We start from the raw sequence: 12,902 nt of genomic DNA, 5'->3' as shown, positions 1-12,902 counted from the left end.
TAGTACCTGGGGGGGAGATTATTTCTTACAGAGGAATGACAATGGGCTTCACCTGGGGGTGATTCTGGAGCAGAGGCCTAGGGAGTAAGTAGGCATGGAAGAGTACAAGAAATTTTATTTCATTATTTTTGTATCTACTCTTATTTTTAGTTGGTTTATTAGGTTCTTATTATACAATAGTTCCTATATTATTGTCTTACATGTTTAATGTTGCTACTCCATTCTTACCACCAGAGGGCTTAGAACCTCCATCGTTATCCCCTGGTGTCTTTTTTTTCCCACACCCTCCTCCTCCATCTTGCACCCTCAGATCACAGTGCTGTTGGCACGGTTCCCCCAGGAATTGTCTCATTCCTTGTTTTTTTTTTTTTTTTATACTGTGCATATGAGTGAGATCATTGGTACTTATCTTTCTCTTTCTGACTCACCTCACCTAGCATGACTTCCCCCAGTTCCCTCCAGGTTGCAGCAAAGTACAAGATTTCGTCTTTCCTGAGAGCTGAATCGTATGTCATTATGTGGATAAGCCACAATTTGTGTCCGCTCATCTGTTGTGGGCACTTGTGTCCCCAGACCCTGGCTATTGTAGTAATGCTGGTAATGCTGCAGTGTACGTAGGTATACCTTTGGCCTCTCAGAATAATGTTTTTATGTTCTTGGGGTAGATTCCCAGGAGTGAAATTGCAGGATCATATGGAAAGTCTGTTCTTAGTATTTTGAGAAGTCCACAAAGCTCTTTCCAAATGGACTGAACCAGACAATAAGCGTATCAGCAATGGATACAAGTTTGCTTTCTGCCATATCTTGACCAGCACTTTTTGTTTATAGGCTTTTTTTTTTTTAGATTCATCATTTTATTGCTTCTCTCCACATTTATTTTTGTTTTGTTTTTTTCTGTTTTTTTTTTAATTGAATCACCGTGAGAACAGTTACAAAGCTTTCCAATTTAAGTCTTGGTCATACAATGATCAAACACCCATTCCCTCACCAGTGCACACCCTCCACCACCAAGTACCCCAGTATACCCCCATTCCACCCCTCCCCCCACCAATGTGGCAGATGATTTCCACCTTACTCTCTCTCCGCTTTGATCACATTCAATATTTCGACAAAAGATCCACCATTATTATTTGGAATTTTCCCCAACATTCAGACCTGTCAAAAAGGCATCATTAGATAATGTGTTTTCTATTTTGATATGAACAGCATTTTGGATTTCTGGTATTTTAGTTATAAGCCTGGAGGGATTCCTGCCAAAAGCCGCTAGGTTCTGAGATTGTTTCATGTGCCTCTGGGATCATGGCTGTTCAGGAGCCAGGAGCCATTCATGGGTGGCAACTTGGGACCTCGTTGGGGTGGGGAGAGGGGCTGGCTTTTTGGTACAGATCATTCTCTCTAGTGAGGGGTGATCACCTCATTGTTGTCTTGATTTGCATATCCCTGATAATCACTGATGATGGACCTTTGGCCTTCTTGATGTAGTCTCTGACTTCTACCCTTGTTAGATAAGTAAACTTAATGTCTTAGTTACTCGCAAAGAAACAAGTATCAGCTGTAATGCATAGTTTAATTCCAATGTATTACTTTTTTATAAATCCAAGTTTGACAAATATACATGTGATTTAGTTTTGTGTTGCTTTGTGAGAATCACGCTTAGTAGCTTCAAAGTGTTTATTATCTGTTTCCATAGATGAAACTGCCCAAGATTCAGGAAGTTCTCAGATTTCTGGAGCTGTGTCTTGTCTCTATTAGTTTCTCCGATGAATTCTAGACACCAAAACCTCCTTGAATTTAAGTTTTTCAAGGTCTCAGAGAGTTTCGGTGAGGTGTCACCTAGAATTGCAATGCCATCTGATCTTAGGACCTCTTTCAAGTTTTCTGTTTATTTGCAGAATTTAATTCTTTGTCAGCTCAAGTTGAGGTCTTCAGTTTTTAATGTCAGCTTCCCATTCCTTCTCTGTTAATGGTCCACCTTGCATACAGCTGATTCTTCAAGACCAACAGGAGAACATCTAATACAACTCTCTGACCTATGTTTCTGATATCTAGACCCCCTTTTAAGGTGCTTACCTGATTAGATTCCTCACATTTGCTTAACCCAAAATCAGGGACCTTAATTGTATCATCAGAATCCTCTCAGTTTTGCCATATTTGTATAGGGATCACCCAAATGCTAGCCCATCTTATTCACAAGCCATTTTCACAATCAAACAAAAGGGATAATATAGGGTATGTATATCAGGGAGACAGCATCTTGGGGTGAGGGTCACAGAATTTTAGTGACATGCTATTAATTGGAAAAGTACAACGTATATTTTATAGAGATGTTAATAATCTGGAAATACTAACAAATTCCACTGATTAGTTAAAAAGAAACTTAATTTTAATTATAACTGGAACCTTAGTATGTCCTGCTTCCTTGCCTTAAAAATAGTCTAAAAGTACTGATTTACTCTATTTATTTTGAAATAATGATTTCTCAGTGAAACCTTGGAAATTTTCCACTTATTTCTCATAAACATGCACAGTTGAGAAAATCCTTAGTTTCTCCCATTATGTGATTTTAATATATATTTTAAAGTTCTGTGGTAATGTTCTCCTAGCAACATGAAGGGGGATACTGAATACAGTTCACAATTGGAATTACATTGTTGCTTAGCTACCTATCTTTTTAATTTGAAATATTAGGCATTTCTATAATAGCTTGCCCTTAAGCTTTAAGTGTTTGCTCATGACGGATTGCAGTGTTTTATGTATGCATTTCACCTTTGTATTAGAGCTATTATTGTGAAAGGTTAAAAAAAGAAGAGTGTATTTAATAGCAGTCAGTAGAGTACCTTAACTCCATAAAATCAGTCATTTTTTGAGAAGCTTTAATATGGACACAAATGAAATTACAAGCTATGCTTTAATATGAGCTTACCTCAAATGTAGCTGTACTACAAAATGCAATAATTATACCAATCTGTCACTTGATTGTAAGTAAAATCACTGCAGAATGGCTAAAATATTACCTACAGTTGTTTTAAAAATAGGAATATTATTATATACAGGAATATCATTAAACACATACTGAAAAGCACTTCATTATATGATATTGCTGTCACACTATTCATGTTACTTTTTCTTAAAGATAGCTAGCACTAAACTATATCATTGCAGTCCATCTAATTTGGGAAAGAGGATTACATGGAGATTCAAGTAAACTTTTTTGTTTTTTTAGCACCATACCCAGCGATGCTTAGGACTTGAAGCTCTGTTCTCCAGTATCACTCTGGCAGTGCTCAGGGGAATGTCTGGTGTCAGGGATTGACAGGGTCAGCTGCTGTACTATCTTTATAGCCCCCAGCTTGTGACTTTGATTCCCTGTACCTTTTTCCTACCCTCCCAGACCCTCTCTGGCAGCCACTAATCAGCTCTCTGTTTCTGTGAGCTCAGGTTTTGTGTGTTTATTCTTTCGATTGTATGTATAAATGAGATCATATTTAGTGGGTTTTTTTTCTGACTGACTTCACATGGGGGTCCTGTGAAGTTCATCCATGTGTTGTAAATGGCAAGATTTCCCTTATTCTTTATGCCTGTTGTGTTTTTGTGTGTAAGTGTGCATACTTTGTTCTTTCATGCTTCAGTAGACACTTAGGTGGTTTCTAAATCTTAGCCATTTTAAATAATGTTTAAGAAAGAATAGGGTACATATATCTTTTTTAATTTAGTGTATTCTTTGAGTAAATTCCTAAGTACAGAATTGCTAGGTTATCTGGTGGTTCTTTTAGAACTTAGTTCCCTTTTCTCTACAACCTCAGAAACATTTGGAACTCCCTTTTTTTCTTTTCTTTCTTTTTTTTTAAAAATAAAAATCATTCTAACAGGCATGAGGTATCATCTCATTATGATTTTCATTTACATTTCCCTGATTAGTGATGCTATTCACCCTTTCATATACTTTTTAGCCATCTGTATGTCTTGGAAAAACATTTTTTCCCCATGTTCTTGGCCCATTTAAATTGGATTCCTTGAACTAAAAATCAATATAGAATTAAAAATTGGGGAGATTTTCTGTTTCATTATGATGGCAGCACAGGAATATTCCTTCTGCATTGTCACCTCAATAGATGCATTTCATAGCTTTTGATGCATAATGCACCATTTAAAAACTTAGTGGTTAAAACTTCAGTCATTTATTTAGCTCATAATTCTCCAGGTGGAAATTTTGACTGAATTTAACTGCACACTTCTTTTCTCAGTTGGGCTTCTGCATGAATATGTAGTCAGCTTAGATTGCTTAAGATGGTTCTGCTTCTGGGGGTCGGTTGGTTATTGGCAGAGTCCTTAGCTCTTCTCTCCCTAGTGTCATTTTTTTACTTTAATAGCCTTGCCTATATTTTTTTCTCATGGTGGTAGCAGGGGACTGAGAGAAATCAGAGGAAAGTATATTCTTTTTTTTTTTTTTTTTCCTTTTGGGTCACACCCAGCGATGCACAGTACACAGGGGTTACTCCTGGCTCTGCACTCAGGAATCACCCCTGGCGGTGCTCAGGGGACCATATGGGATGCTGGGATTCGAACCTGGGTCGGCCGCGTGCAAGGCAAACGCCCTACCCGCTGTGCTACCACTCCAGCCCCGAAAGTATATTCTCTTGAGGTGTACAAAAGAATTCACAAGGTCAGTGGCTAGAGAGATAGTACAATGGGTAGGGCATTTGCCTTGCACATATCCTCTCTGGTTCTGATCCCTGACACCCTGCACGGTCCCTTGAGCCTGCCAGAAGTATCACTGTATCACTGTCATCCCATTCTTTGTTGATTCACTCGAGTGGACACCAGTAATGTCTCTATTTCTCCCAGCCCTGAGATTTTAGCAGCCTCTCCTTACTCATCTTTCCCAACGATTGGAGGCTCTTTTAGGGTCAAGGGAATGAGACCTATCATTACTGTTTTTAGCATATCGAATATGCCACGGGTAGCTTGCTTACTATGCTCTGCCTGTGCGGGCAGGATACGAGGTAGCTTGCCGAGCTCTCAGAGAGGTGTGTGTGTGTGTGTGTGTGTGTGTGTGTGTGTGTGTGTGTGTGTGTGTGTGTGTGTGTGTGTGTGTGTGTGTAAGCTCTGAACAATTCTGGGTATATCCCCAAAACAAACAAAAAAGTAACAACGTCAATTGATTAAAGAAACAAAGATAGGGATTCACCTCTTGATGACAGATCTTATAAAGTCAGATACAACAAAGGGTGTAGACACAGATAAGTATGGAAGATTGGTGCCATATTTTGTCATTAGTTTACCAAACAGGTGAAAGATAGCAAAGGAGTCTGAGAATAGTAGCAACTGGAAATATATATTCTAAGGAGTAAGTGGGCCTTAAGTTCCTAAATATTGAATAGGCAGAATTCCCAGAATGAGATAAGGAACATACTTCTCAAAGGAGTAACCTGATGACCAATAGCGTTGACCCTCCCACATCCCTCAAACATAGTATTTGTTATCTGATTAAATGGAGGAAGTAGCAGTTGTCTCCAATGTTGCTGGAGGTGCTGGACTTTTAACAACAGACCCTTCATGGAGCCTAACAGGAGAAACAGATAAAACCAACTAATGGGTATACATTTGAGTATAGATATAACTGTACCGGTAAGTGTAAATTCAAGGTGAGAAGTTTGGAACAACAGAAATAAGAGATGGTTAGGTTAGGGTACTCAGGAGATTTCCTATGCAGGAACTAAATGTCAGCTAAATTGATCTGTTGAAGAATACTGCAGTACATGCCCTGTCTGAAATTCTCACCCTTGTTGCTAAGGTGAAGTGGACCTACTTAGAAGAGTGTTAAACAAGTATGATTGTTCTTAAACCAGAAGAGTTTGGATATAGCCAGACATAGCCCAATGTATTTCATTTAATTGCAAACCTGAAGTTTTTATTTTCCTCCAATACTGACTTAGCCATTGTTCAATTTACTCTTTCACCCTTGTTTTTCAGAAACCAAAGCCGAAAGACTGGCATCCTCCAGGGGGCTTTATTCTGGGACTGTGGGCGCTCATTATCATGGTTTTCTTCAAAACTTACGGAATTAAGCATATGAAGTTCATTTTCTAGACACAAGGATCTATGAAGACTGTGTGGAAGACTACAGCCTTGGAAAATATTTTGTCATTATGTCTTTTTGAAAAATACATTGCTTCTGTGTAAATTGGCAAAAAAGCATATGGAAACTACATTTGAATAAACCTAATTCTATAAGTAATTATAATTCATGTACTTAATGGCATTGAATAACACTTGTGTTTTATATGTTGTAATGTGAGTCAAGACATTAGAATATACTTACTCTTTCCTGAAAATAACAATTTCCCCCTATCAACTTTTTCATGGGACTGGAGCGATAGCATAGTGGGTAGGGCGTTTGCCTTACACACGGCCGACCTGGGTTCGATTCCTCCGCCTCTCTCAGAGAGCCTGGCAAGCTACTGAGAGTATTCAATATGCCAAAAACAGTAACAAGTCTCACAATGGAGACGTTACAGGTGCCCACTCGAGCAAATTGATGAGCAATGGGATGACAATGACAGTGACAGTGACAACTTTTTCATCTGTACAAGAGATAAGACAATGTTAAGGGTTGCAGAAATAGCAGAAAGGTCTAGAGTACATGCGTTACATGCATGAGGCCCCAAGTTCAATTCCTGGCAATTCATGCTGCCTGCCCTCAGCACCACTGAGGTGGCCCTGATAGCCACCAGCACCACTTGGACCAGGCAGCAGCATTGAACTCTAACATTGAACCCTCAGTACTTCCCAGCTGAGGGTCACTGGACCTGACCCCTGACCCCCACTCCTCAACACCACTGAGGGAAGCAGGAAAGAAAAAAATATTGACTTTCCCATAATCCCCTAAAGTAGAAAGTATGGGGGAACTTGTTTGCCATAGAGGCGGGGGGAGAATTGGAAAGGGGAGGGGAGGTATACTGGGGACATTGGTGGTGAAGAATGTGCATTGGTGGAAGGATGGGTATTTGATCATTGTATGACTGAAACTCAAACATGAAAGTTTTTTAACTATCTCATGGAGATTCAACAAAAGAGAAAAAACAAACAAACAAAAACCAACAAACAAGCAAAAAAAAAAAACTATTGACTTTAAATGCTAAGGCAGGCATTTTTCCACTGAATCACATTCCCAGCTCTTCTTTAATATGTTTCTATTTTACTATCATTCGTGGAATTCTGTAGCTTTTATTATATCTATATATAGAAAAATGGTTTCTTAAATCTATGGCCTCCAGTACCATAATTAGTTTACCTGGAAAATTTCAAATCTTTGGGAATTTGAAAGCTCCTTACGTTGAATATTTTGTGATTCTCTAGAATTAGTTATTTCCTCTTCATTTTTCTTAATGGAAGAAGACTTTATTTCGTTCTGTTGTAAATCTTTCCTGTTGAATGAATCTACACTTTTTTGAGACAATCCAAAAGTGGGTTGACTCTGGAAAATTTATGCACACCCCTTACTTTTGTTAGACAAGAAGCAGGAGCTTACATCACTTGCTGATTATTTAGCTCACTAGTCATTTTCAGTTCTTTCTTTAACTGAAAATGGTATTTTGCTGGCAGCACAACTTATTGGTTTTTTTCCTTAAAAACTTTGTATATAAAGGGGAAAACCCTTGAATGTTGAGTGTTCATGTTCCATGAAATACATTTTTATGCTTATAAAAGAACTTACTCTAATTGTCTTTATTCATTATAAGATCTATTCTGTCATTGTAGGTATCATTAAGAAAACCAGTCTTGGGGCAGGAGCAATAGCACAGCAGATAGGGTGTTTGCCTTGCACATGGCTGACCCAGGTTCGATTCCCGGCATCCCATATGGTCCCCTGAGCACCACTAGGAGTAATTCCTGAATGCAGAGCCAGGAGTAACTCCTGTGCATCACCGGGTATGACCCAAAAGGAAAAAAAAACATTCTTTCTCCATATGATAATCTTTTAAAATTAATATTCCTTAGTATCAACTTTTTTTAACTTTTAAAGTATCATCCTCTATTTACATGTAAATTGGTCACACTTTTTATAGGCTCAGAATTGACTGAGTTATCTCCCAAGTTAGAACAAATTATATTGAAGTTTATTGCCAGCTCTGAATATTCGTTTTCACTGATTTTCTTTTCTCTTTTTCAGTGCCTGGAATTGAACCCAGGTCCTCATACATTCCAGGCATGTGCTCTACTAATGAGCCCCTTTCTTTCCTGGCCCCTTTTTTGCTGATATTTTTTCCTTTTGGTGCATTAGACAACGGAAGAACAAACAAATTTATTTGATTATCTGAAGAAGGATAACAATGCTTGTCCATGGAAAGAGATAGAAGGAAAATTCTAACACAAATAGTTGGATCATTAGTTCCATTAGGAAATTAAAAGTTGACCACATCACCCTCCACACATTAATGTAACGTCATGAGCACTGCAGTGAAGTGGAGCTACTTAGAATAAAAGTAAAGGAAATGTGATTGTTCTTGAGCCTAGGTAATTTTGTTTGAATATAATCATATATACTCTGATGGTAAAGACTGTTTAAAAGTAAAAGAAATTCTCTTTGGAAGTTCTACTTAGTTAAAACCAAACTGGGAAAAAAACAATATTAGATGTAATATACAGGGTTAAGTTTGTCCAAGCAAAATTTCCAAGGGTAATCATTTCTCTTTTTGTTCATTATTACATTTTTAGAATATAGATAAAGTAAAAGTCTTCAAATACATTAAATGTTTAATTTATGACCATCATCATTTTACATAAAGTATATTTTGCCTTCAATAATAAGTGAATCACTCTATGTGGTAAGTGGGTAATGCTGTTCAGTGCTGTTAAGTGGCCCAGATTTTAAATTGTAATCTAAAAGCACATTCTTAAATACAGTCTACTTGGCTCACAGCTGAGCAACTGAAAATTGTCTTCTTTTTTGCCTGTTCTTATGAGGGTCTTATGAGATAATGTTATATGACAGAACACTTTGGAAATTGTAAATGTTTGGTGGTGGTGATTTTATTTTTGCTTAGGAAGATAGGACTCTGTGGAATAGTTCTCGTGTCCCTCTTTCTTTTCCTCTTCTCTACCTTTCTAAGCAGATTGGTGTGATTTTGTTCTCTTTGGCAGTCCTTCTCTCCTCCCCTGTGTCGTCCTTTAGGGAGAAATGGAATATAGATAAATGGGTCCCACCAGACAGGTTTTGACCTTTTGGGGGGAGGGATTGTGTGTAATGAAACCATCTTGCAGAGGTGGCTTGCATGTGATAAACCAAATGACGGTGGATTTTGAAATTCCAAAGCAGATTCATTTACAATTTAAGAAAGGGAAATGTAGTTTGGATGCAAAGCTGATTAAATTGGATCAAGAAAAATTAGAATTAAATACATAAGTAATGTATATATTTATGATTTCAATTTTTATATATCCTCAGCTAGTGGAAAATGATGATTCCCACAACAAGCATAACTCAGCTTGTTTCTGCTTACTGAGTATTTTCCACTGTGGTGTATGTTGATAGCATTTCTTTCATTATGTATGTTGTATAGCAGTTATAGTTACTGTGGGAATAGTAATTTGAAATTTTTGACTCATGTGTTTCTGGAATCTTTACAGCAAGTGTTGCATTAACATAGACCTTTTTCCATTGGTTTTTACCAAAATTAAATCCATCTGTAGCAGATACTGTTTTAACTTGTGAAAGACATATTTTATAAAGATACCACGAGGTAATACTGTAAAATGAGATCGGTATCCATTCTGGTTTTATGGAATCAGCAGTGTTATCCCAGTGTCAAATTCCCTATCAGTGAACATTTAAGAACATAAAGAGAGTTTTCTCCCATATTGCCGTTCTGCTGCTGCTGCCCTGTCTGCACACATAGGAAAGTCACATGCTGCATACATACGAAAGTCAGTTCATGAACAGTAAACAGTGATTGCCCTTTTTGTTTCTTTTTCCTCTAGTGTAAAAACTTGACTGTTGTGGAAGTGTGCTTTGAAATGTTTGGTTTAATTTAACTATGTAGATGTCTAGACGGAGGCAAGATGGCGCCGATGCCACCTGAACCCCTCGCACTCTCCCGAACCCGGCTCACCATCTCGCCTTTAGGCAGCGCGTGTCTCAGCATGCCAGGCATGGAACTCTATGCGGGGTCCCTCCTGGAACTCTATGCATGATTCCTGCTGGACATCACCAGCTCTTTTGCAAGATTCGGACAGAATAGCATCAGCAGGGCACAGAGAAACCGCAGTGGGGGCCACAGCATTGCCGCCTGCCCCAGCCAGGCCCAGTCGCAGTTCAGTGGGACATAGAACTGTGGCGGCAGCGCAGCGCGGGCTTATCCACTGCTGGGTGCTGTCAGCCAATCACCAGGTGACCTGGGACTTGGTACAGGTGTTCCATCTGGCACAGACCCTCCGTGATAAGGTCCTGCTCTGTCAGCTGCTCAGCAACCTCCAGGCACATTCTATCAACATCAAGGAGATCAACCTAAGCCGGAGTTGTCCCAGGTGCTGCCCAGGGATGCAGGCAGGTGCGTGTTTGTCAGTGTGCAGATCGTTACAACATGCCAGTCGACCAAAAGCTTACATTCGGTAGACTAGGAACACCTGTAAAGGCAATTAGAGGCCGCCCCAAAAGCCTCTGTCCCTCTCGGAGAGCCCGGCAAGCTACCGAGAATATCCTGCCCACACAGAGAGTCTGGCAAGCTACCCATGGCGTACTTGATATGCCAAGAACAGTAACAATGATGGTTCCCATTCCCCTGACCCTGAAAGAGTCCCCAGTACCCCATTGGGCTACATTAGCAGGGGACAGGGATGAATGGAGACGTTCCTGGTGCCTGCTCAAGCAAGTCGATGAACAACAGGATGATAGTGATACAGTGATGTAGATGTTTCAATGTGGGACTGATATAGATAAAGTGTGACCAACAAACCAGTTATTAATAATTCATTTGCCTAAATGTGAAAGGGCTTTTACCCAGGCTGCCTTCAGTTTTAAAGACTATCACATTTTACCCAAAGTATTCCCAGATATCACTGTATGACTGTCATCCCATTGCTCATTGAATTGCTTGAGTGAGCACCAGTAACATCTCCATTGTGAGACTTGTTACTGTTTTTGGCATATTGAATATGCCATGGGTAGCTTGTCAGGCTCTGCCATGCAGGCAAGATACTCTAGGTAGCTTGCAGGGCTCTTTGAGAAGGATGGAGGAATTGAACCCAGGTTGGCTTTATGCAGGGCAAACGCCCTACCCGTTGTGCTGTCACTCCAGTCCATTCCCAGACATAGGGACTACCAAATGGGGTCTGATCTGATCCATGTTCATTTGACATGGCTCTTCTCTGATCATGCAAGAGCCAGCTCTGACCGTTTGGAGAAAATTTCTGAAGTAGTTGGCATGGGCAACATAGAATTCTTTTCTTAGAGGTCACTGAATAAAGTCACACTGTACAATATTGTAACACATAGAAAATTCATTTTATTCGTTGCTGGGTGGAGGTTTCTACCTAACTTTTGTTTTTAACCTCCACTCAAGGTTAAAGAGGGTAACTTTAAAGAACATTAACCTTGATGCTCCTGGACTTTTCTGTAGACATAATTTTTGAATGAGTTTCTTTTTACTTTATTTTAACACTACCCCAAAACTTCAATCTTCAGATTCATAGGTTTCCTATTATATGTGTCTTAATGTTCTGTTTTAGGTTGGTTGAGTCTTTTCACAGCTTTCCCTCAGCTTCAGTTTTTAATTATTTTCTTTCTTTGTGGGCTATCCACTTTGTTAGAAACACTTTTAGCCTGATTAATGTATAATCTATTTTCACCCTAGACCTTGTTTGTGTGTGTGTGTGTGAATTTACATGGCTATATATTGGATATATGTATGTCATTTCTGTTTAATAACAAGAAAAAGTAGATAGAAACCTTTTTAATGTAGAATTTAAGAGAAGGACCAACATTAGGCCATGGATGAATTAGATTATTCTTATTTGTGTTTACAGAATGACAAAAGTGTTAAGCATGAATGTGTGTTCACTTTCCTTTTTTTTTTTTCATTCTTCTTGAACTCAATCATTGTTCTTATTTTCAGTTTGGGTCCACGCATAGACTTCCTTAAAGCCCTTTGTCCATACTGAGTAGAGTGAATTTAATTGAAAATATAATCTAGCTATTTAGACAGACAGTTCATTTGCTATTTGTTGAATCTAAGGAACCAATGAAAAGGGTGACTGGAGAAGCTCCACCCTTTCTCAGTATGCTGCACCCACACCTGAATCTGAGCCTAATTGGCATGTGACCGCTGGCATAGAGGGAGGACCAAGCAGCTTAGCCAATATGAGGTGACTTCCTGAGTCCAACTTAATAGCTTACACCTTCTCAGGTTGATACAAATTTTGGTGGGAAGAGCAGAAAGGGAAGGTATATCATGACTGATTTTCCCAAATCTTAAGCTGCAGTATGAGTTTGCATGTGTAATTTCCCTCCCTATCTGTTTTGTAACCTTCTTATGACCAGGAAGTAAGCAGTTTAATATTACCTCATAAAAGATTATAAATACTCACTTATAGAAACTAACAGCCACAAGTAGCATATCTTCTAGCTTAATTGACTAGCTTTATTAATGACCTTTAGATCTTTTAACACAGTACCAAGTTATTCTCATCTTTTTTCCTTCTCAGGTGTTTTCAAAATGCTTAATGCTTAATGAGGTGTCTAATTCACCTTCAGTGTCTGTGGTATTTGCTGATTCTTGAACAGCTCTCCTCCAGAGATGGAGTCTGACTTTCCCCTCTCCCTGAATATGGGCTGGCTCTCACGACTTACTTTTGTTAGCTTGAATATGGCAGAAAAACACGGAATGACTTGCAAGGCTTAACAT

General features: G+C 38.9%; 1 protein-coding gene across 1 annotated transcript in view; it reads left to right on the top strand.

The window, feature by feature from the left end:
* Positions 1–9,859, top strand: part of PIGK (phosphatidylinositol glycan anchor biosynthesis class K) — a 97,375-nt gene extending 87,516 nt beyond the window's left edge. Inside the window, exon 11 of the mRNA XM_055140223.1 lies at positions 5,974–9,859. Within this exon, the coding sequence (XP_054996198.1) occupies positions 5,974–6,090 (117 nt within the window). The 3' untranslated portion in view covers positions 6,091–9,859. The remainder of the gene's footprint in view (positions 1–5,973) is intronic.
* Positions 9,860–12,902: the final 3,043 nt, after the last annotated feature.

Source organism: Sorex araneus, chromosome 5 (genome assembly GCF_027595985.1).
Source record: "Sorex araneus isolate mSorAra2 chromosome 5, mSorAra2.pri, whole genome shotgun sequence".
In the NCBI taxonomy this organism is placed as follows: domain Eukaryota; kingdom Metazoa; phylum Chordata; class Mammalia; order Eulipotyphla; family Soricidae; genus Sorex; species Sorex araneus.
Note: the sequence above shows the minus strand (reverse complement) of the source record. Positions and strands in the feature narration are given on the sequence as shown.